At 39.4% G+C, this 25,744-nt stretch overlaps 1 protein-coding gene across 2 annotated transcripts in view; it reads right to left on the bottom strand.

Annotated features, from left to right (window-relative positions):
* Positions 1-712: 712 nt before the first annotated feature.
* The window catches only part of LOC126284118 (transmembrane protein 145-like), an 88,229-nt gene continuing 63,197 nt past the window's right edge, over positions 713-25,744 (bottom strand). For both annotated transcript variants that reach the window (XM_049982799.1, XM_049982801.1), the window contains exons 9-12: positions 13,522-13,694; positions 13,150-13,270; positions 11,798-12,055; positions 713-978 (exon numbers count right to left, since the gene is read on the bottom strand). In XM_049982799.1, the coding sequence (XP_049838756.1) occupies positions 835-978; positions 11,798-12,055; positions 13,150-13,270; positions 13,522-13,694 (696 nt within the window). In that variant the 3' untranslated portion in view covers positions 713-834. The remainder of the gene's footprint in view (positions 979-11,797; positions 12,056-13,149; positions 13,271-13,521; positions 13,695-25,744) is intronic.

Here is a 25,744-nt window from a genome sequence, read left to right as displayed (position 1 = left end):
ATTTCACCAACACAGAATACTGGATAAATTCAAAGATAGGAGTGGTCATTAGTAATTCAGAAATAAGGTAAGAAAGTGCAGGAAACAGTTGGATAAATGAGATATTGGAAGAAAATTGAAAGAAGACACAAAAAGATGAAACAGATAGCACAAAATGCAAAACTGATATGATGAGGAAAATAAAGTAATGTGAACAGGATCTGACACTGGCAGAAAGAAGAAAAGGAGGTAGGGAATGGGAGGTGAAAGTAGACAACAAAACAAACTAAACAGTGACTAAATGTTTATTCTTGATGAAGTACTTGTGTTGAAAACTGAGGGGTATTGATGCTAGGAGGAAGAATCCTAGTCATCCAACTGGCGAAGTTAGTTCTAGATCATGAATGTTGTACTGTGAAGAATCTTCATTGAAAGGCTATTGTACTTCTGATATAGGCTCTCTGTATTTGTTCACCTCTAGTTAATGATGGTTTATCTGACATATTCCAGCACAGAAAGCTGATAAGCCATTACAAGTGTCCTGCACATGAGTTGTATTACAGATATATCTTCCATCTGTTAAATTAATGTTCCAATGAATTTTCTGATGTTGCACTGGCACATTCCGTATATCAGTGAGTTAAGTGGAAATGTGTGTGTAGAAATGTGGATTTTCTTTGTGTGCCAACTTTTTCACCAAAGACACAACTGTGGTAAGAAAATTAAACATAAACACAAGAATATGCATTTATTTCAAATAAAATATAACAAAGTTTTTGGAGTATACATATAATTTTCTCTTGAGATGTTTGTTTCTCAATTGCAGGAGTTTTACACATTTTTCATATAGAACTTCTAAGTGTTTACCTGGTCCCTTTGAGTGTTTATTTGGAATACATCAGGTACTCTTCTGTAATTGTGTTCTGGTGACGAGTCGTAGGAATCGTGGAGAGGAATGTGGGTTACATCTTTGGAAGGTTCCAGTGGCCTTTGAGGAACCTGTGGTGAGAAAGAGTTATCAATAGTAATATCAGCATTAGAACACTAACAACTTCAATTGACCTTATATTCTTCAGCACAAATAACACCAGCTAAAATAGTTGCATATGCCAGACTTCTGATAAAAATGCTCTGAAATTAACATTAATCTAGATCCTTTGGCTGAGTCTCCATATTATGAAGCGAAGAAAAGTGAAAAGAGGAAACAGGATTATAAAGAAAGCAGAAGAGCCAAATAAAAGAGCACCTAATTCATACTGCTTAATTGACATGGGAGCCTCCTCAGAATCTACAGTATATCAACATAAAACTAAGTCATACAACAGTACCACTATGGATATCATCATTCAAAAACAATATTTCCCTAATTTCATAATATATTTATGTAAAAAAATGCTATGTGTTTTATAAGTTTCAGGAGTTTGCAAATGTATATTTCTGAGAATTTTCTTAAGTTGCATATGTTGAGTGTAACACATTTCATAGTCAATCAGAATTTGTAATTTACCCTTACCATAAATAAGTAACATATTGTGTCACATTTGTTGTTTCATTTAACAACAGACTATCTTGTCTTTCTTTAAATTAATGGTTTTGTTGAATTGTTGATAGCTGCAACCACAAGTTTGTTTCAAATATATAAGAAAAGTTTGTACCAAGTATTTTTGTTGTTGTAATAGACATCTCATGTTGTTTGTTAATTAGTCAGTTTTACAAGGCCACTGGTAATGCTTGTAGCATATTAAACCCATAAACTGAAGTAGAATCAGCAAACTCAGTTTAAAGATGTTTGTTTACTATTCTGTAAACAACTGCACCAGAATGCAGCCCCATGTGTATGCTGTTCTCAAGCATGAGATGAGTTAGTTGCTGTTTGTGAGCAGCTGGAAGTTGCTCTGATCACTGTCAAGTGATCTGAAGCTGCTGCGAATGGGTATGTTGGAAGGACACCTGAGTGTCGTATACCAGAGGTACCAAACATACTCCTTAGTACTATCTTCTTCTGTGAATCCTGTCTCCTCTGTCACTACTCATCCACTTGGCTGTACATGGCATGTCAGAGGTAGGGCTAGGCATCATGTGCAAGACAGACAGGGACCAGGGAAAATCAGATTGTTGTGTCACTCCCCCTCACTAACAAGTTTGAGGTACTGTCTTCCACTGAAAATGAAAGTGAGCCAGTGAGACTCACTTCACCTGTTGTGTAATGTGCTGTGTCCAGTATCAAAGGGTGGCAGATGCAAGACAGTAGGGGTCTATTAATTGCCAGCAGTTCAAAAGTACAGTGAATAATGGTACCCCTTAGAGAGATGGCTGCAGGGGATGGGAAGGAACCAAAGAAGTAGATTACCACAGAGAGACAACACTGCAACCAGAGTGAAGAAAACTGAACAACTCCCCACCACATTTTTGGAAGTAGAAACAAAGGGGCACAATATGTAACAGTGTGTAAGGATATTATGAAACCTACGGTACAATACATATTCATGTAAAGTTAAACACATGATGTTTTTTCTGTGCTGGTGTATAACACAAATCTATAAAACCACTAACAGATATTTTTCAACAATACACACTTGAAATAAATTGTACATATAGTTTTATTGATTTTGTGCATGAAGTTGTATTCTATACTAACATTAGACATGATTTTGAAAAGGAATTTAGCTGTTGCTATCTTACAAACTTTCACACATACCATCTCACTTTCGAAACAACTCCAGAATGATAAGTGACTAAAATGAAGAAGCCACAATCGCTTTTTGCTGGCATTCTGCTGAAATCAGAAATTCATTACATCATGTTCCTCATTCTCTACATTTGGGAGGATTCATCACATTTTGTTATTTCTGTATTATAACTTGCACATTATGACAGTATGCCATTTTGAGGAAACAGTGCATTGACAATTAATCACAAACATGTCACTCTAGGTATGATCTGTTATAATTAAATGTCAGTTAAAGCCAGATCAACTGTAAAAGTGCTTTTGAACTTCTAAGATGAACACAAAAAATAATGTTTGAAATTGTATGTGATCACTGGGGTTGAGTAGTTAGACACATGCAGTTACAAAGTGGAAGGAAATACATTCACATTTGTAACACATTCTGGGACTTTCTTATTCATGTTTCTGACATGTGTTCTGCAATATTCAGTGATATTTATGTATAAGAGCATTTTCTGTAAGGAATAAGAGACTTCACAACGTGTATGGATTGAAGTCGGCAAGAATTGCAGCCGTCTTTCTGTGTGGAGTTTAACTTAATTTAATTTATTCCTTCATTAATGAAGTGTACCAGCGGTCTCTTCTGCCTTGTGGCCACTGACATTCTGGTGACCTGCCCTGGTCATTGATGTAGTTTTTGGCAGTGTATTTTCCTTGTTGTGTTGATGCTGTCCAGCACGGCATGTAGTTCAACAGCTGAGGTGTTGTTGATAGTTTTGGGCATTTATCCTGACTTGGCTGGTTTGGGCACCAGTATCCAGAATGTTGTGCTATTGACATCTTGTTGTAATTTTGCTGTTTGGGTGGAGCAGAACTGATCTTTTAGGTTGGTTTGTCAGCTGTCTTTCGGTTGGGTTGCCTTCCGATTAAGAGGTTGTCAGTCTGGCTGCCTGTCTCACCTAAACGTGTGTTAGTGTTACCTTCCGGGGCTGATCCTTGGAACATTCTAAGCACTGCTCCTTGTGTTTTACACAGTGATTTCCTTTTAGTCTTAAGTACTCTGTGTGGCCTTCAGCCAAATTTCATCCTTTCAAAGTTAAAATTGAAAATTCCTTGTGCCTAGACCTTAAGCTGTAAATTGGTTTTAAGTTGGTATGTGGCCTTCAGCTGGGTTTTCAGACTTTTCAAATCAAAAGTTGAACAATTTTGTCTAGAGCTTAAGCCATAAGAAATATTTTCTAGTTTTTATGTGGCCTTCAGCTGAGTTTTCCAGCTCAAATTAAAAATTGGAAATTTCTTTGTCTGGACTTTAAGCCACAAGATTGTTTGGGTTTTGTATGTGGCCTTCAACTGAGAGTTATGTGAAGCATTTTAGGATAAAGCCTTTAGCCTATTTTAGTTGCAATTTAGAAGATTTTCCGTTTAGGCATCAAGCAGGGTGTGTGGCCTTCGGCCGAGTTTTTATCTCTCTTAAATTAAAAATTTAAATTCCTTGTCTTGCCCTTATGTCTTAAGATGGTTATTCTTTGTTATGAGGCCTTCAGCCAAGTTTTACACAAAATATTTTAAGATAAGGCCTTCACCCTTTTCAAACTGAAAGCTCTTCTTCCTAGGCCTTAAGCCATTAAATTGGTTTGTTGATATGCAGCCTTCAACCTAGTTTTCAGCCTATTCAGATTAAACATTGAAAATTTTTGTCTTGGTCTTAAGCTGTAATACTGTCTTTGATTAATGTGAGTCCTTCAGCCAAGTTCTATGGGAAAAATTTAAGCAAAGGCTTTCAACATATTTATACTGAAAATACAAAAATTTTACTAAAGGAGTGAAACCTCCTGAAGAACTCAATTCCTAGCTCAGGCCTTGCGTCTTGGATTTTCGATGTGGCCTTCAGCTGATCTAAATTAAATCAAAGGAGGTCTTTTGTTAAAACCTTGAGAGTTTTCTATTCTTGCTTGTACGGTTGTGTGTTTTAAGAAATAAAGTTCATGCATTGAGTGCGACTGACAGTAACTTATTTTGGCCACTTTTCACAAATAGAACCTCATCTCCTCTGTCCTGCTACCACAGGGATTTCACACATGTTTATAGGAAGGGCTGTGTGATGCTTTGTTGTGGATATTAGCACAGTGACTGCATTGGCGCCCCATCGCATGTGTCACCAAGGTATTGTGTCATCTTTCTCACAGTACTCTACCTATTGTTAAGTGGTATGTAGTCAGTTGTGTGGTTTGAGTACTATTGTAGGCTATGTTAGTTTCCATTGTGTTTGTGTGCCTGATTGTAAATTACTGTCAACCCGGGGTATGTATCACAGTGTTTTACCTTCTTCCAAACCTGGATTCACTTATGTGTTTACTGTTGTGTGATACATTTACATTTTTCTCTTCCACCATTTGTTAACAATGGAAACCTACTACTTGACAAGTGGAATGGCGAATATGGTATTCTGCTTTTGTTTAGCAAGTAGATGTACCCCCCAAGCCCATCTCCTCTATAGTGAAAAATATCCATGGCCCAAAGTCCACTCTGATAAGCTGTTCAGCAGTCTTTTCCAGCATCTGAGGGACACAGGTACTTTGCACCTTGGATGAGTGACAGTGGAGGGTCACGCACAGTCCACATGCCTAAAATGGAAGAGCACATTCTACATTCTGTGGAAGAAACCCCTGGGACTAGTGCGCAATGATTAGCAGCAGCAGAAGGCATGTCTCACTCTGTTATCTGGGGGTATTTCATGAACAGTTGCTGTATCCATATAATCTACAGTGTTTCCAGACCCTAAGGCTACAGGATCACCATGGTAGAAGGCAGTTCTGTCAATGGGTGTTGCAGAAGTGTATTGCAGATCCACTGTTAACAATCAAGATTTTGTTTACCAATGAGGCAGGGTTCACAAGACATGGCATTGTGAATTTCCATAACCAGCATGTATGATGACACACCAGCACACTTTCACCACAATGTGCACAATTTTCTGACATAGACATTTCAGGACCACTGGATTGGTTGTGGCAGGGGGGAGGGGGGAGGGGGGGAGGGGGGGGGGGAGGTGCAGCCACATCTTGGTCTGCTCATTCTCCAGACCTTAACCCCAAGACATTTGAGGGGACACTTCAAGGAACTATCTATGCCTCACCAATCAACAATGGGCTGACACTTCAATGTATGCCAGCAGGTACAACAGCAACCAGATATACTTCAAAGTGTACATCATTCCGTATGCCAGATGGCACAGGGGTGCACTTCATTGAACATCTGCTGTAAACACGTTTTTCAGAGAAAGTGTGCACTCCCAGACCCAGGTTTATTGCACATATATCAGAAATTTTGACTTTATGGACCCATATTTACTGGATTTATTTTTCTTGTTTTGATGAGTATTACCACCTCTCAAAGTATTCAATACCTTTTTTAACCCCCTGTATGATACAGGAACAGTAATAGGTGTAGTATGGATTCCTAGGAGTACACCTGCTAGCATCTCCTTCCAGTTGGAATATATACTTTCACCTGTTTGTTGTATAATTACCTCCCATTTTCTATGTTTGATATAGAATGAGAACCAGCTTAGGAACTTTTTCAATGGAAACCGTAAGCAGCCATTATGTGAAAGAGTTATGGTTTACCATTCAGATGCTTAGATATAGTCACTAACATACTGGGCATGCACAGCTTGACTTATTTCAGTGGTCAGTTTGTTAATAGCCCCTTCCTATACCCATAACTATTATTCAGGATAATGTTATGAGTTTTGCTACACCCTTCTAACTTATTACACACTGTTGTTAAATGAGCACAAAGAATAATTGTGTAAAGAGTTTATGCTAACACCCCTAAATATGCAATAATTGTTGTGGTGTTGCTTGATTACTTTTCTTAGGTATCAGATATATACTATACCAGAAGTATTGGTTAATACTAGGAAAAGAATAGATTGATACTCACCATAAAGATGACCCATTGAGTTGCAGACAGGCACAAAAAAGACTGTTATAAACTATAGCCCAAAGTTCTACAATTGGAGGTTATGTGCCAGTAAATTATGCCACTGTTCTTAAAGGCACAGCTATTTGGAGCCCTTTAAGAGTAATAGTTCCTTTAGCAGTGTAAACATTGTATTCCTTTAGAAAATTTGATCAATTTTCTGTACTTAAATGTAAGAAATCTTATCCAACAAGTCCCATAATCCTTTCTAAAACTAAGAACTTGGAAAATAATATATCAACGAAAGTGGTCATTTTTATATAATATAATATAGTTGGATACAAGAATAAAAAAATCTACTCATCAAGTTGTGGTAAAATAAAATACATGTAGAAGTTAAGGAATGTCCAAGCTTTCAGAATCAGTAGCTCCTTCCCTGAGCAGAAGAGCTGAAAGGCAAGGAAGAAAGATAAAGGGAAAAGACCGGTGACGTTAGGAAATGGGGAGAATTATGAAAAAGCACCCAGAACCTCAGGTCAGGGGAGAATTGCTGGACAGGCCAAGAACGATGGAAATTAGCCTTTCCTCCCCATTTTCTAAACTCACCAGTCCTTTTTCTTCATCCCCCTTCCTTTCTCTTCAGCTCTTCTGCCAGGAAGAAGGAGCCACTGACTTAGAGAGCTTACACATTTCCTTAACTTATGTGTTTTCTACCTCTGCCACTTTCTGAGTACAATTTTTATTTATCCATCCTTTTACATTATAACTTGGAAACTATCAGAAACAGAGTAAATGGAGTATAGTGTTATGTTGTAAACCATTTAGCTGCTCTCAAAACTTTTTCCTTTGTTCTTTTTTGTGGATTTGACTAGGTGTGTATCAGAATGATGACAGACCATGAGAAGGTGCAATGTATCATCTGGTACACAGAATTAAAATCTGTGATAACAGTTCTGCAGAATAATCAATGCAGCATAGGAGGGCACCACTGGAGGGGGGAAAAAACCACTCAAAGTGGAGCTCCCAGAAGTCAATTCATCATATATTACGAAAATTGCAGGAAGCAATATCAACTGTCCATAAAATGTTACACAAGTGGTTCAACCTTTTCTGCTTAAAAAGTGAACGTGGCCTAAGCATTGCTGCGAGGTGATTATCTTCTGCACTATGCGCTTTCATGTTCCCTGTTGTCTCCATAGATGCTGATTACTTGAGAAAGTGTCTGTTTCAGATGAAGCTATGTTCCACATTTCTGTATGTGTGAGTCACCACATTTGGTCCAAAATCACACACAACACACATGAACACTTCCACATTAGCCCAAAGCTTAATATTCAATGTGTCCTAATGCACGATAGACTGAGAGGCCCATTTTCTTCATAGAGGAAACCATAACTCGAAATGTTTACATGGGCATACTCAAGCTGTTGTTGCTAGCATGGATTGAAGAGCTGCAGCTGTCCATCATCTTCCATCCCAACATGTGAGTCTGAACATCCACACATGGGAGTAAGACAGTAGCAGCCAGCTGAGACGCAAGCAGCAACAAGGAAGTAGCTGATATTGTTACTTTTATGAATTTCTAACCAGGATTGAATTGTACAGTTTCATCTCTTTTCTTTGGTAGTTTATTTTCTTGAATTTCTGTGTGTTAATTTAATATTTAATACACACAATTTTCACGTTTTCGTCTGTGTCAGAAAGTAACATATTACAAGTTCCTAATCAGGAGCGAATTTTTAGTCTCACCTGAGTGCATTGTTAGTTCAGTTTCTGAAACTCTATGTGTAAATTTAATTTATTAGAAACAGTTCTTATGTTTTCATTAGTGTCTACAGTAGAGTTCCGTAGTGCATGCTGATAGTCCTTTGTTTGTCTATGTAGAGCATGGATGGGGCTGTGATTGCTGTGTGCAGATGACAGCCAAGTTGGTGACACATTGCTCTCATCTCCAGGCTGTGGTGGCTTTGGTTACACAGCTCGAAGCTGCAGTGGATAGGCATCACTGTTATGGGCAAGCCATGGGGATCTGATGAATGTCCAGCACATCTGAGTCTGCTGATCAGTCTGCACTGGTGGCCAGCCCAGTTACTGTTCCCACTGAAGTTGCCTCTCACTTGTGGTTGAGTGGGAGGTTGCCTCAGGGTGTGGCAGGCAGCAAAAGACTTCCCAGGGGGCCAAACATAAGTTCTTCCCAGTTAGTCCGACAAACAGGTTCTAGGTGCCATCTACGGCAGAAACTGTCCCTCAGCCAAATGGAGCCACTTGTTGTGTTTCAGAGGAGCCTGTAAGATCCAGGCAATCACAGAGAATGGAATTATTGGCAGTCAAGAGCTTCAATGTTAGGCTCATTATGGAGCCCCTTAGGGACACGGCTGCCAAGCAGGGCATACCGGATGGAGTCAGGGTGCAACAAACTGCAGGTGATGGCTTACGTTGGTAACAATGATGTTTGTCACTCTGGACTGGAAGAGATTCTCTCTGGTTTCAAGTAGCTATCAGAATGCAAGTCTTGCTTGCAAGATGAAAGCAGAACTCACCATTTGCAACATAGTCCATGGGACCAATTGTAGTCCAAATCAGGGTCTCAGATGGTTCTGTGACTGTATAGGCTGCAGATTCCTCGACGTAGAGTGGTAAGGTTTCAGGTTCTGCTAAAAAGGTCAGGAGTCCATTACGTAAAAGGGTTGGCTACATGAGTTGCAGCAACTGTGTGGCAAGGACTGGGTGGTTTTTTAGGTTCCAGGATCTCTAATCTTCAGGGGGCGTAATACATAGCACTGCCAAAGGGCCTATAAAATTCAGGGCACTACCTACCTTTTGGAACAAATAGTTCCTTCCACAGGGAGGAGAGAGGGATAAGTTATATTTCCCAACCACTCCTTCTCTATTAGTTCCAAAAGCTAGAACAATGGTGTGTATTTTTATGTGATTGTATCAATAGTATTGGAATTGTGCTGCTTGACAACTCCTACTATGTAGAATTATTTCTGAATGTGAATCAGCATGATTTCATGTGTGTAGTTTTAGGAGAGAAAGAGACACAAACACACACACACACACACACACACACACACACACACAGAGAGAGAGAGAGAGAGAGAGAGAGAGAGAGAGAGAGAGAGAGAGAGAGAGAGAGAGAGGGAGGGAGAGAGGGAGAGACTGAACACAGTGAAGTGCTAATCATTGCATGCATGCACACACACACACATGTGAGAAATCATGTCAGTACGTGTCAGAAAGGTAATGAGACTGATTTTTACCCACCAGAGTTTTTATTTTTTCAAACAACAATGTCATAGCCTTCAAAGTAGTTTGCCTTGGGAGCTATACATCATTGGAGTCATTTGTTCTCAATCTTAGTAGCAGAGCTGAAAGGCTTCAACTGGTAGGACCTTTAAAATGACAGTCACATTCCTTTAGAATGTTCTCCAGACCCAAAGAGATCCCAAATGACATTGTCTTAAGATGTTTCTCTTTTTCAGGGAAAGAGAAAAGCCACAAGGATTAAAATCGAGTAAGTAGGGAGGAATGTCTTTTGAGGTAAACAATTTCATGATGGAAGTGGCCCTGTGACATGGGGCATTGTCATGGAACAGCATTCACTTGTCTACATTGTAACTCAATTCACCCTTTTCCTGAGCCTTCCAAGAACATCTGCGTAAACCCTTTGGTTGATAGTTTGTCTTGGAGAAACAATCTCACAGGAGCACAAAGACATTCAATGTTTTCAGCAGTTTTTGAAACTGCAGGTCTCCTTGACTGAGGTTCATCTTCAACAGGTTCTTGGCCTTTGAAAAATGATTTGCACGAGTGAAAAACTTGTGCTCTTGATAAGGAACATTCCCCACAGGCCTGTTTAGCTTTTGAAAGTTCACATTCATGGATTAACCAAGTTGCTCTAATACCACAACTTCACAGATGGCACACTCAAAAATCACATGATGGCTGTATGGAGCTGAAACTTGGTCTGAGCATCTGGAAGGATTGAACACACTGGTCTATCATAACACACTGGTTTATCATAAGAAGAAGTGACAAATATAATCCACATAGCATGGGGATGAAAACTGGGCAGCAGCCCTGTTACATAATGTTATAGTTTTCTTGAGTGAATTCTCCTTTTGATACAGAAGATATTGATTACTGCAAACATGGATCCTGTAACAGATACATTTTGGGAATTATGTAACTAATGTAATTGATGTAGAAAGACAGTGTTTCTTGTATTTGTGATAATAATGGCATGTGCTAACACTGAATTATGCTGTGAAGCTTTAGTTTAACAATAAAAAGTCATGCACATAGCTATATCTATAATTTTAAATTTCAAAAGAGTGACTCTCTCCCTCCCTCCCTCTCCCTCACCCTCCTTCCATCTCCATCATCCTCCCTCTTTCCTTCTGTCAGTCAGTCTGTCTGTCTGTCTGTCTGTCTCTCTCTCTCTCTCTCTCTCTTTCTCTCTCTCTCTCTCTCTCTCTCTCTCTCATATACAATCTACAGAAATCATGAACAAAATTTTCACACTGTAGCAGAGTGTGCGCTGATATAAAACTTCCTGGCAGATTAAAACTGTGTGCTGGACCGAGACTCAAACTTGGGACCTTTTCCTTTCGCAGGCAAGTGCTCTACCAACTGAGCTACCCAACCACGACTCACACCCCATCCTCACAGCCTTAATTCTGCTAGTACCTCATCTCCTACCTTCCAAACTTCACAGAAGCTCTCCTCCATACCTTGCAGAACTGGCACTCCTGACACAGGTATGCAGGAGAGCTTCTCCAAAGTTTGCAAGGTAGTAGACGAGGTACTGGCGGAATTAAGGCTGTGAGGATGGGGCATGAGTCATACTTGGGTAGCTCAGTTGGTAGAGCACTTGCCCACGAAAGGCAAAGTTCCCGAGTTCAAGTCTCGGTCTGGCACTAAAGAAATCTTTTTGAGAATACTTACTAACTTTGGCTGCTTCTATTAATTACAAAGTAACAAATGCTCAAAGTATCACCATACACCAATATACTAATGTTTGTCATGAGATGACACTAAGGACTTCAAAAGCATTTGTATTTGCCCTATTGATTATAAATAATATGGTTTTGTTTCTCATCTTCCTTTAACATATAAGTCAATATGTTCAGAAGCAGGGAATTTATTGTGAACGTGATAATCGAATAGAATTCCCTGCCACCCACAACCCTCTATTCATGCATTATGGCTGTGGTGACATACCTCTACATTTCTGCTGACACAGAACAGCTCAACAGGAACATTGGAAGCTCTCCACTCGCCCACTTGCCCGGGGGGCCTGTTATGTTGTGGCATTGGTGGCTGTGGTGGTGGTAGTGTTGGCAGTGGAGGAGCTGAAGGTGCATAAGCGTGCGGTACAAATGGCAGATCCTCCGCTCGCATCACTGACATTACTCCGACCTGAGTTGTCCGCACGTGGTACGGGAACATCTTGTTGGCATGTGATGGTAGGGTAGTAATCTGAAAACAAAATTTTGTTATTTCAGTAACTGAAGTATTATGTAAAACATTCAAGTCCGACGAATATGAGGAAAAATTTCTAAAACATTTAAATTAATTTGTAGTAGTTATACACTGAGGAGACAGAAGTCATGGGATAATGATATGCACATATACAGATGGCAGTTGTATCACTGTCATTAGTATTCAGGTGATTCATTTGAAAAGGTTTCTGAAGTGATTATGACTGCATGACAGGAATTAACAGACTTCAGTAGTAGCTGGAGCCAGATGCACTTGATATTCCATTTAGGGAATTGTTAGGGAATGCAGTATTCAAAGTGTCAAGAGTGTGCCGATAATTCCAGATTTCAGGCACTAACTCTCACTACGGACAACAGAGTGGCTGATGGCCTTCAATTAAGCAGCGGCATTTGTGTAGAGTTGCCTGTCCTAACAGACAAGTGACTCTGCATGAAATAACTGCAGAAATCAATGTGTGACATACAATGAATGAGTCCCTGCCATGTTGTGTTCCTCCACTATGCTGGGCAAAAAGAGGTCCAACACTATATTAGGAGGTATCTCACTATTTTTTCACCTCAGTGTAAATGAAACTAGAGTGGCAGTTGTTTAATTTGACCTGTACAAAGATTAACTTGTAAGCATCTATACTTTCACTGATTATTTATCGATACATACATACATATAGGAAATATATATGTTTTGGATTGTAAATAACATGAGCTTCCTATCTCACCTATAGTTTTTGTTGTTGTGCAGTAAATGTGGGCATAATGCTCTATCTGCACAAAAGAACAGAAACTCCTGAAGTTGCATGCCATGAATATTTTAGTTGCATTATGATATCAGGTATGTTACAGGCAATTTCATGTACCCAATTATAAGTAAATTATGTACAGTCTACTATTTACATGAAAACCACACAATACTTCATTAGGAAATTCAGAATCACTCACAAAATGATAGCAGAAAGTGGGGATAAGAGTTTACTTTTTTTTAAATTATTGCTTCTGACATCACTTATAGGACTTATTGCATGTTTAATAAAATTCGAGAATGTAGCAGTAATTTGATAAAAATGAAACACTGACCAAGAAGAGAACGTGTCCTAAGAGGGCAACGAAGTGTAGAACACCGCAGACAACACTCTCTCGTACCCATTTATCAATGAGACTGTTTGCTGCCAGAATGAATACAGGGCCAGAGACAAACCTATTGGCATAAAATTTGCAGTAAGAGTCTGTAATGTCAATCTATAACATATTTTTTAGCTATCAAAATGTAGTAAAGCCAAAAAACACTAACTATAGTGTTCCAACATCACTAATTAAATACAGATCTGATATTATAGTGAGAAGAATCTGAACTGGTTAGCTTCATACAAGAATTAACAGGAAACACATAATCATTGTATTGCAATTTACTGTAAAACATTATCTATCTGTCATTAATTTTCTACTTACCACAAAGTTCCAATCATATTAAGTGGGTAATAGAATGTAACTTTTGCAGGATTATATTTTACTGTGAAAACAATGGAGTAGACAAACATTCCCCAAGCACAAATGCGTAACATGATGAGTCCATACCCTGCAGGGGATTCGTACAAGTACAAGACTTTTCCTGGATCAAAGAACTGAAACAAGCAATTACAAACTGTGAAATATAGTGTAAGATTGGATGGGTACTTAATTAAATTACTTCCTTTACCTTTCATCTGAGAAAATTGATTTTATAAAAAGCAAACGTCTTCATGAAAGTTCAAGGTTGTGCTTTTTGTCTCAAGCACTGAAAATATTCAAGAAATTATTTTGATTGATATGTTTATAATGTTTTGTTGATCACATTGTAAAGCATAACCTTTGAGAATGAAGAATGAAATAAGGCTAATTCAAAAAGGAAGATGTGGTTGTGAGAAACAAATTCTGTATCAGTTGTGTTTACATTTTATATTACACCTTTAATAATTCTTACAAAGAGGTAGAAGGGCTTGCCGGTACTTACCTCAGCTCAGTACAGCCGATAGATTCACAAAACAAGACAGAAAATTTACATTCCTATCTTTCGGAACTTTGTTCCTTCATCAAAGAGGAGAGAGGGGAAAAAAAGGGAAGAAGGGAAAGTGGATTCAGTTACTCACTACCCAGGTTGTGAAGCAACAGGGAAAGGTAAACAGGGATGGTAGCAAGGATGGAGGCATGGTTGTCAGAGGGAAGCCAAAGAGATTCTACTGTTAAGTACTGTGCCAGCTTCAAACCAAAGAGGATGCATACAGAAGTAAAGAGGTATATAGTAGAAAGATAAAAACAACTATGTAAGATGAAGAGATCCATGAATGACTAAAGAGGAGAGGGAAAAGGGAGAAGACAGAAGAGTTAATGGGAATGAGGTTGGTTAATGTAGGTTCAGTCCAGGGGTATGGTGGGATGAAAGGATGTGTTGGAGTGCAAGTTCCCAGCTCCGCAGTTCCGAGGGACTGGTGTTGGGTGGCAGAAGCCAAATGGCACATATGTTGTAGCAGGTTCCTAGGTCCCTAGAATTATGGTGGACAGCATTCTCTGCTACTGGGTATTGGACATCTCCTAGGTGGACAGTTCGTCTGTGCCCATTCATGCGCTCAGCCAGTTTAGTTGATGTCATACCGATGTAAAATGCTGTGCAGTGCAGGCATGTCAGCTGATAAATGACATGTGTTGTTTCTCATGTTGCCCTGCCTTGAATTGTGTATGTTTTACCAGTAGCGGGACTGGAGTAGGTGGCTGTGGGGGGGATGCATGGGGCAGGTTTTGCAGCAAGGTCGGTTGCAGGGGTAGGAACCGCTGGATAGAGAAGGTGGTCTGGGAATATTGTAGGGTTTGACAAGGATGCTATGGAGGTTAGGGGGGCGACGAGAGGCAACTCTGGGTGGTGTGGGGAGAATATTGTCAATGGATGATCTCATTTCAGGGCTGGACTTGAGAAAGTCATATCCCTGGCAAAGTAATTTGTTGATGCATTCGAGGCCAGGATAATATTGGGTGACAAGGGGGATGCTTCTGTGTGGTCTGAGGGTAGGAACATTGTTGTTGAACGGGGAGGAATGTACTGCTCGGGAGATCTGTTTGTGGACAAGGTCTGCAGGATAGCTGTGGGAGAGGAAAGCACTGGTCAAGTTATTGGTGTAATTGTTGAGGGATTCGTCACTGGAACAGATACATTTGCCATGAATACCTAGGCTGTAGGGAAGGGATTGTTTGATGTGGAATGGATGGCAGCTATCAAAGTGAAGGTACTGTTGTTTGTTTGTGGGTTTGATGAGGACAGAGAAGTGGATGTGAGCTTCAACAAGATGAAGGTCAAGATCCCGGAAGGTGGCTTGGGTTTTGGAGAAGGACCAGGTGAAATTCAGATTCGAAAAGGAGTTGAGGTTATGGAGGAAATTAAGGAGTGTTTCTTCACCATGAGTCCAGACCACAAAGATGTCATCTATAAACCTATACCAGGCCAGGGTAAGCAGCTGTTGGGTCTTCAGAAAAGCCTCCTCCATGCGGCCTATGTGTCAGAGTGAAATGCAGTTGGCATCCCTGCACATGCCTGCGTTTAATGTGTAATGCTGGAAGTTTCATTGTTGTTCATATTAAGTGGATAATAGAAAATGACTTTTGCAGGATTATATTTTACAGTGAAAACAATGGAGTAGACAAACATTCCTCAGGCATAAATGCGTAGCATGATGAGTCCATACCCTGCAGGGGATTCATACAAGTACAAGACTTTTCCTTGGTCAAAGAACTGAAACAAGCAATTATTATATCCATATAGCAGAGATGCTGAGTTGTGTATCGCAACTCAGCATCTCTCCTTTATGGTGAGTAGCAACTATCCTTCTCAATATTGTTACATTCCATCCTGGATTTTCTGTTGTTTTCTGTTATTTGATTGTTGTATGTTTGTTAGTTGTTGTTCAGTGCTGCATTAAGTAGAGCATTGTGACACGCAGTTTGTGAATTTTAAGATGACAGAGTTAGAGGAGCAGAGTACTTGCATTAAATTTTGCATGAAACTCAAGGAAACCTTCACAGAGACACATGGTGCACGAAGCCTATGGTGACGAATACTTAAACCATAGTTAGTGTTATGAATGGTTTGCACTGTTTAAAAACGGACGGACGGAAGACCCTCATTCAGGATGCACTTCAACGTCTACTGACACCACTCGTGTCAGGAACATCAATGAAATTGTGCATGCCAATTGAAGACTGACTGTCTGAGAGACTGAAGAAGAGTGTAACATTTCTTTTAGATCATGTTATGAAATCTTGACACAGCATCTTGGAATGCATCGTGTTGTCTCCAAGTTCATCCCACAGCTCGTGACTAAAGACCAGAAAGACCTTTGCCTCACAATCCGTGAAGATCTGTAGTATCATGCAAATGAGAACAAGGTGTTCTTTAAGAGAACCATTACTGGTTATGAGACATGGGTTTATGATTATTATGTTGATACTATGGTTCAATCTTCAGAATGAGTTAAGAAAGGTTCTCCAAGACTAAAAAAAGCTCATCCAGTCAGGTCATTTATTTATTTATTTAATTTATTTATTTCTTACTGTGTTGATCCAACTGTGACAAAGTCAAAGGATATAGAGTGTGTCAGTAAAAAATGAATACAAAGGTAGTAGTAAAGCACTCAATCAGACAAAAGTAATACTACATATTTGCTATACACATATGTGGTAAGAGTGACAGATTACACCAAACATTACACATTGAAAATGAAAATAAATTAAACACCAGTGAAAATTACTATGAATGTTACATGGGTATGGTACCTACATCATTGCTCAAACTTAAGTTATGATGTATCACACTCAAAATATCTGGTCCTCAGACCTAGGTGGTTTTATCATTGTGGCTAAAATACTCTTCTAAATGGTAAAATAACCCTCCCATTAGAAACTGCTTCAGATGCTCCCTAGAGGAGGAATGGTTATCAAATTTTCTTTTAATATCTGGAGGGAGAGCATTGATAACTTTTGCACCAGAGAACTGCACACCCTTTTGCACCATGGTCAGGTTTTTACATTCATTGTGGAAATCATGTTTCCTCCTGGTGTCATAGTCACGGTATTCACTATTTCTTTTATGAAACTCAGTATTTTGCTGAGAAACCACATAAGACAAAATACGTACTGGGAAGTGACAGTAACAATTTTTAGTTTCCAGAAAAGGTTTCTACAACTACATCTGGAGTCTACGCCACTCATTATTCTTATAACACATTTCTGGGCCAAGAGTATTTTCTTTGTTAGTGTTTGGTTTCGCCAAAATATAATACCATATGTTATAAGAGAATGGAAATATCCATAGTATGCTACTTTGATTGTGTTTATGTTTCCGCTTTCGGAGAGAATGCGTAGGGCAAAAATCAATGAGCTGAGTCTCTTCTGAAGATTTATTAATGATGAGACCAGTTTACTCTGGAGTCAATTAAAACGCCTAAAATCCTTGTTGATTCAACTCTTTCTATTGACTCTGTACCGCATTTCACAGCTAATTCCTCCTCCGTTTTAACAGTTGCAGTGAACTGAATATAATTATATATGAAGTCTTCAAAGGTTATCAGCCAAGTAGCATCATCATCTCATAACAATGTTTCAGAGGAATGCGTCTCCATCATCTTCAGGCAAAATGGTCGGGATATCGTCGGTCGCGGGCTTATATCTCTGCTGGACTGCTCTCCGCTTCCCAGGGCTGGCCAATCATGCACTCACGGAATGGACTCTTTCATTACTGAGTCACAAAATCCATTTGTACTGCATGTTTTCTTTGTGTCCTCAAAATCGAAGGTGTGCTTCTTGTCAGTACTATGTTACGCCACAGCACATTTGTTGATCTGACCGAAGCCTACATGCCTGATGTGTTCACTGCGGTGCTGTGAGGTGCAACGCTGTGTCTGCCCTATATATTGCATCCTACATTCGCATGCGATCTTGTACACACCTGGTGCCATCAGACCTAATGGATCCTTGGTTGAACCGAGAAGATCTTTGATTTTTCCTGCTGTGCGGAAAACGGTCTTCACTTTATGTTTCTTGAGAATTCTCGCAATCTTGGACATCGGAGGACAGCTCATTGTTTCATCTTCATCCGGTCTCTCTTCTCTCTTCTTGTGGGCGGTCTTCAGAGGTCTCCTTATTTGAGTCTCACTGTATCGATTTTTTCTTGAAGATGAAGACGAAGCAATGGGCTGTGCGCTATTGCCATATGTGGAGATGCAGCATTGCATCTCACAGTGCTGCAGTGAACACATTAGGCATGTATGCTTGGGTCAGACCAACAAATCTACTATGGCGGAACATAGTATTGATGAGAACCACACCTTCGATTTTGAGGACACAAAGAAAACATGCAGTACAAACCGATTTTGTGACTCAGTAATCAAAGAGTCCATTCCGTGGGTGCATGGTTGGCCAGCCCAGAGAAGCGGAGAGTGGTCCAGCATTTGTTCTAGAATCGCTAAATGCCCCCCCCCCCCCCTTCCCCTCCATGACCCATCAGACAGAAAAAAGCATTTCTCATATTGTCCATATCTATAACCTATATGCATCAGAACAAATCCTAAATTGTGTAATTGTGGAAAGTTTGTTAATTAAAGTAATGGAAAGGAACTGGGAAAGGAAAGAAAACATTATACCCAGATCAGAATAACAATGTGATGGACATCTAGTTGCTTACAGGGTGGCTACCATTGCAGCAGCCAATCAGAGAATGCACTTGGCAGCACCTACTGTGCATTCACTGTTGCCAAATCTCTCTTCTACTGCAGCTAGTAGCTACTGTAGCCAGTTGCAGATGATGCTCACATGTGGTAACATAAACAGTTGTGGTCCATTTTGTTGTGTGCTTTGTTCCTCTGTTTGGTGCGTTTATTTTACACTGCAGAATGTCTTAAGCTTGTAGTGGAGTGTACAAAAAAGTGTGCATCCTAAATGGAAAGTTCAGCGATTTGCTCATTTTTTGTATGGTCAGACATGTGAGTTTGTGTGATCAATGTGAGAATATTTTGAAGAGGAGAGAGACAATAGTGCAACATCATTGCCTCTAAAGAAGGTATTCAAAAGAACTGCAGATGATCTGAGATACATAACAATACTATCATCAAAATTTGCAAAGAGAAATACTGTGCAGAAGAGGAAGAGCCTGGTTTATCCAACCTGTGGACACCTGGTAAACAGAGGAGGCCTTGTATAAAGGGGAGGACAGAACCACATTTAACAGACTTTGACTCTTTTTAACAATATGCTGTTTGTCATTACATACATGGATATTATGAAAGAAAAGGACATCCAATTATTAAAAAGCTTTGCATTACTCTTTGATAGGTAGAGTCATTCAGTAAACAGTTCTTTGTTAACAGTTGTCAGAGACCTCAGTTTTTTCTGCAAAAAAAAAATAATAGATAGGAAATTATAATGGAGACAGGTGACATCATAGGATGACATTGTTGATTTTTTTTAAATATGGCTAAAGTGCTGTTTGAAGCCATTGTATGGCTTGACAAAACTTGGATAAATACCAGCTGTTCCATTGGAAAAGACTGGACAGATGACAGCACATGTGGAAGTTCTGCTGTTCCCGGGTGATAGTGCACAAGAATTGTTGTCTTGAATGCTGGAATTGCAGCTGGTTTTATACTTAACTGTCTCCTTGTTTACAAATTGTGACGACCACAAGTAGATGAACCATGATAGTTCTCTGATGTGGTTCAAGGGGCAGCTATTGGAAAACTTTAATTGTCCGGCTGTCATTGTAATTTATAATGCCCCATACCACTCACTCATTAAAGATAAAGCTCCAATGATGGAAATGGAAAAAGCCAACATTGTTGAATGATTGAAACAACACAATGTGAAAATTGAGGATAATTTATGTGAGATGGAGCTCATGGACACTATGGAGGAAAAAAAAGAAAAAAGAAAAGAAAAAAACCATTTCAGCAGTATGTTCTGGATGAGGGAGCTAAAGAACATGGTCACAGGGCTCTTAGACTTCCACTACTTGGGTACGGATTAAACATTGTGGGGAACAAATAACAAAATCCTCACTGTGGCAGAAGTACAAAGACTGTTAGAGGAAGCAATGGCACAAATAGTCTCAAAGGAGTGGAGTAATGTTGCATTCCACACAGAAACAGTTGTTAAGAAAGCATGAAAAGTGAATTGAGTGAAGAAAGTAATACTAAAAATATAATCATATCCTTGAGCAATTCCAGTGACTCTTGCATTGGTTACAGCTCAGATAATGACACTGTTGTGGAAGAAAGTGATTCCAAACAAGTGGCATTTACCCTTTGCCATAGTTAATCTTTATTTTTATGTCTGTGTTTCATATTTTTGGGTGAATGGTGTGTACTACATTTGGGCACAGATTAAGGAATACTCCTGTGCACAGGTATGAGCCTGTATATGGACACTACAGTGACTGGTAAGTACTCAGGCCATTTATATTATTTTAATGTGTTTACATGAATAATTCAGGTCCATTTTAACACCCCTTTTCTATTGAATATAACAACTGAATTTGATTCATTCTGCTCATTGTGAAAGACAGTGTGCTTGCTGTTGCTTTTGTTGAGATATTAAAATAATAGGAACATTATCATTTTCTACACAGCAGTGTATTTGTTAAGCCACAAGGCTATTCTATAAAGTGACTGAACATTGCACATTAAAAGGTGGCATGAGAAGGAAGTCCAGTCAGGAATTGTGCAGCTGTTGTTGATATGACCATATAGTGTACTCACACATCAGTAAACTAGCAACACCACCCCCTTCCACACTTAACTGTGCTTCACTGTCAGACACTTTGTTATTCTGGTGTGTGCATGATTTTGTGTGTGTGTGTGTGTGTGTGTGTGTGTGTGTGTGTGTGTGTGTGGGTAATCAAGAGGATCTGATGGTAGAGTAGAAAGACATGAAGATAGTGAGAGCTTGCCTGAAGGCTTATGTGGGAACAAGTAATGTAGAGTACCCCTGTTACCGTATCATGCTAAATCAAGTATGGAACTTCATCACAGTAGTTGTATGGACCTCTTCCCTGAGGACAGGGAGGAATGTGTTGTGGTCAAAGCTAACAAAAGTGCACATTGTCATGGAAGTGGCCAGTAAAGTGATTGTGCACATACTTAGAGATGACTATTCTGTTAATGGAGGCAATCCACTAAAAATTTTATCAGAAAACAATTTTCAATTTATTGCTCACAATTTTTAAAAACTATGAGGGACTGAGGTGCTTATTTCACAAGATTATTTCACAATTCCACCTACAAGAAACCTTGCTGAATGCATGATGTCTGAACTGGAGAGGCTATTTAGAATATATTGCAATTTGGGACATACAATGTGGTGAAATACCTTCAAGTATTTGAAATTATAATGAATGATTTACCTCCTGATACCATTGAAACAGGGGTAATGCAGGAGTAGGTTTAATAATGAATGAAAAAATAGGAACATGCATAAGCTACTATGAACAGCATAGTGAATGCATCATTGTAGCCAAGATAGGCATGAAACCCACACCCACCTCAGCAGTACAAGTTTATATACCAATTAGCTCCACAGATGAGGAGGAAATTGAGAAAATGCATGTTGAAATAAAAGAGGGTACTGAAAATTTAATAGTCATGGGGGACTGGAATTCAATAGTAGGTAAAGGAAGAGAAGGAAAAGCAGTGGGTGATTGTGGACTGAGGGAAAGGTATGAAAGAGGCAGCTGTCTGGTAGCATTTTGCACAGGGCATAATTTAATCATAGCTAACACTTGGTTTAAGAATCATGAGAAATGGTTGTATATGTGGAAGAGACCTGGAGACACTGGAAGGCTTCAGATTGATTACATAATGGTTAGGCAGAGAATTATGAACCAGGTTTTAAATGTCCAGGGCCAAATGTGTGCTCTGACCACAGTTTATTGGTTATGAAGCACTCCATCTTCAGGCCACAAGTGGCCCATCGGAACCATCAGACTACTGTGTCATACTCAGCTGTGGATGCGGACAGGAGGGGCATGTGGTCAGCACACTGCTCTACCGATCATTATAATGGTTTTCTTTGACCAGAGCCACTACTATTCGGCTGAGTCTCCTCAATTGGCATCACAAGGATGAGTGCACCATGATAAATGACAACAGTGCATGGCAGCCTGGATGGTCACCCATACAAGTGCTGGGCACACCCGACAGTGCTTAACTTTGATGATCTGACAGGAACCAGTGCATCCACTGTAGCAAGGCCATTGCCCCATTGGTTATGAACCACATATTAAAACTGAAGAGTCAGCAAAAAGGCAGGTGGGACCTAGATAAACTGAAAGAACCTAAAGTTGTAGAGAGTTTCAGGGGCAGCATTAGTGAATGATTAACAAGAACAGGGGAAAGGACTACAATAGAAAAAGAATGGGTAGCTTTGAGAGATGAAGTAGGGAAGGCAGCAGACAACCAAGTAGGTAGAAATATGAGGTCTAGTAGAAACCCTTGGGTAACACCAGAGATATTGAATTTAATTGACAGAAGGAGAAAATATAAAAATTCATTAAAGGAAGCAGATGAAAGCAAATACAAACATCTTAAAAACTAGGTTGACAGGTAGTGCAAATTGCCTAAACAGGAATGGATAGAGACATATGTAAGGACGTAGAAGCATATATCACTATGGGTAAGATAGATACTGCCTACAGGAAAATTAAAGAGACCTTTAAAGAAAGAGAGCAACCTGGATGAATATCATGTAGTTAGATGACAACCAGTCCCAAGCAAAGAAGGAAAAGCAGAAAGATGGAATGAGTATATAGAGGGCTATACAAGGAAGATGCACTTGAGGACAATATTATGTGGAAGAGGACATAGCAGAAGATGAGAAGGGAGATATGATACTGTGTGAAGAATTTGTCAAAGCACTGAAAAACTTATTTTCAACCAAGGCCTCAGGAGTAGACAACATTCTGTTATGGCTATTGATAGCCTTGGAGAGCCATCCATGACAAAACTCTTCCATCTGGTGAGCAAGATGTATGAGACATGGGAAATACCCTCAGACTTAAAGAAGAATATAATAATACCAATTCCAAAGAAAGCAGGTGTTGACAGATGTGAAAATTACAAACTATCAGTATAATAAGTCATGGCTGCAAAATACTAACATGAATCCTTTACAGAAGAATGGAAAAACTCATAGAAGTCAACCCTGGGAAAGATCAGTTTGGATTCCAGAGAAATGTAGGAACGTGTGGAGCAGTACTGACTCTATAACTTATCTCAGAAGACATGTTAAGGAAAGGCGAAACTATGTTTATAGCATTTGTAGACTTAGAGAAAGCTTTCGACAATGTTGACTGGCATACTCCCTTCTAAATTCTAAAAATGGCAAGGGTAAAATACTGGGAGTGAAAGGCTATTTACAATTTACAAAACTGTTAAGGCTTTCACGGCCACTTGTTGACAAATTGCCTACTGGCTTCTGTCTCGGCTCCTTCAGCCGATATTCCTCTGATGATTTGACTGACATTTCACCAGCATGAGTAGCTGGCATTGTCAAAGTTTCACCCTCCATTGCTGGTGGTGAACTGAAATCAATCTCACAGCCACAGACTATATGTACCTGGCATACCAAAGTCTGATGGCTTCTCTGCCGTCATTTCTGGTGTGGTTCTCCTCTTGCTACCTGTGACCGTCATTCGCTGTAGCACGAGGAAGCAAGGATCTGTTTGCCTTAAAGTTTTCTTCTTTCTTGTTGAAGCTATTCCCATGTATTTTTATTTCTATAGTTTCTCTGAACAAGCAGCTGTGATAGTGCTTCTCTTCAGCCAGAACTTCCATGTCAGTGAATTTTACTATGTTATCAGTCCCACACACTGCATGCTCTGCCATGGCTGATTTCTCCACCTGCCCCAAACTGCAATGTTGAGGATGTTCTTTTACCCTGGTGTTGACTGATCATCCAGTCATTCTGACATAAATTTTTCTGCATGTGCATGGTATGCAGTATATTCCCGATACTCAAGTGGCTCCCTTTTCTCCTTTGTCAATCTAAGACATGCTCGGATCTTCTTTGTCAGTTTGAAAATTGTCTTTACACCATTTTTGCGCAATATACAAATGATTCTCTCAGTCACTCTGGATGATAAACAGCTTAGATAAGAAGAGAATAGAAGCTTTTGAAATGTAGTGCTACAGAAGAATGCTGAAGATTAGATGGGTAGATCACGTAACTAATGAGGAGATACTGAATAGAATTGGGGAGAAGAGAAATTGGTAGTATGACGTAACCAAAAGAAGGGATTAGTTCGTTGGACACATTCTAAAGCATCAAAGGATCACCAATTTAGTACTGAAGGGAAGCATGTGGGCTAGAAATGGTAGAAGAAGTCCAAGAGATGAATACAGATTCAGAGGGATGCAGGTTACAGTAGTTACTCAGAGATGAAGAGGCTTGCACAGGATAGAGTAGCATGGAGAGCTTCATCAAACCAGTCTTTGGACTGAAGACCACTGAAATTGTGCCAAAGGGACCTGTGGGCATATGATGGAGAGATTATCCTAAGGCAGACTGATTGGTCCTGGATAGAGCAAAACAACAATATCTTAGTAGTTAAAACTGTTACAATAATTTAAAATGAAGGACTTAAGGTTATCAGGAGAGGCATAATGATAGCATTCAAATACTGTACCAAATTTTCAAGTGGGTGACAATATGAGAACTCAGAGAAGAATCAATAAAGTTGGTATAATTATTTAAAAAATTTCTGAATGTATCAGGAACTATTAGTGATTACAGATATAAAGTACTGTTGTGCATTATTAATGAAGAACTCAGTCACTGAACATTTCGCGAGTTTGTATATTATTAAAGAAATTCAGTTTTAACACCCAAGGGAGGAAGATGCAAAGTAATCAGTAAATAAACCTACAGTAAGAGACAAACCTGTGAAATGAACATACTGGTTAATAGTGAATGACAGGAAGTAAACTGGAGAAGATTATCAAAATGGAAACCTCTTTCAGTCAGTTTTAGTAGGAAGGATTGGCGAAAGAGAAACAGTGTTAACCATGGCCTCAGTAGTGAAGGATTATGGGGAAAGTTAAAAGATGAGGAACCTGCAACATTCCTTATGAGAGGGATATTACTGGATGAAACTGTGCCAAAATCAGTTAGAAGTTTCATAAACCTCTAGATCAGAAATATAAGAATTTTTGCAAGACATGTTATGGTACAAGTGTGAGACCACAGATGATACTTGAAAGTGACTGGCTCTGTCCACATCTACATCTATACTCTGCAAACCACCCTGAAGTCCATGTCAGAGGATACATCCTGTTGCACCAGTTATTAGGGTTTTTCCCATTCCATTCACTTATGGAGCATAGGAAGAATGATTGTTTGAATGCCTCTGTGTATGCTGTAGTTATTCTAATCTTATCCTCATGATCCCTCTGCGAGCAGTACATAGGGTATTGTAGTATATACATAGAATAATCATTAAAACCAGTTCTTGAAACTTTGTTAGTAGACTTTCTCAGAATAGTTTATGCTTATATTCAAGAGTCTGCCAGTTCAGTTGTTTCAGAATCTCAGTGACATTCCCCCACAAAACAGTGTGAATCTACACTTATTGAAAAAAATGTTATTAATCTAGCACAACACAAGC

The sequence above is a fragment of the Schistocerca gregaria genome, chromosome 8 (assembly GCF_023897955.1).
Source record: "Schistocerca gregaria isolate iqSchGreg1 chromosome 8, iqSchGreg1.2, whole genome shotgun sequence".
Taxonomy (NCBI): domain Eukaryota; kingdom Metazoa; phylum Arthropoda; class Insecta; order Orthoptera; family Acrididae; genus Schistocerca; species Schistocerca gregaria.
This window is presented reverse-complemented; position numbering and strand designations above follow the sequence as displayed.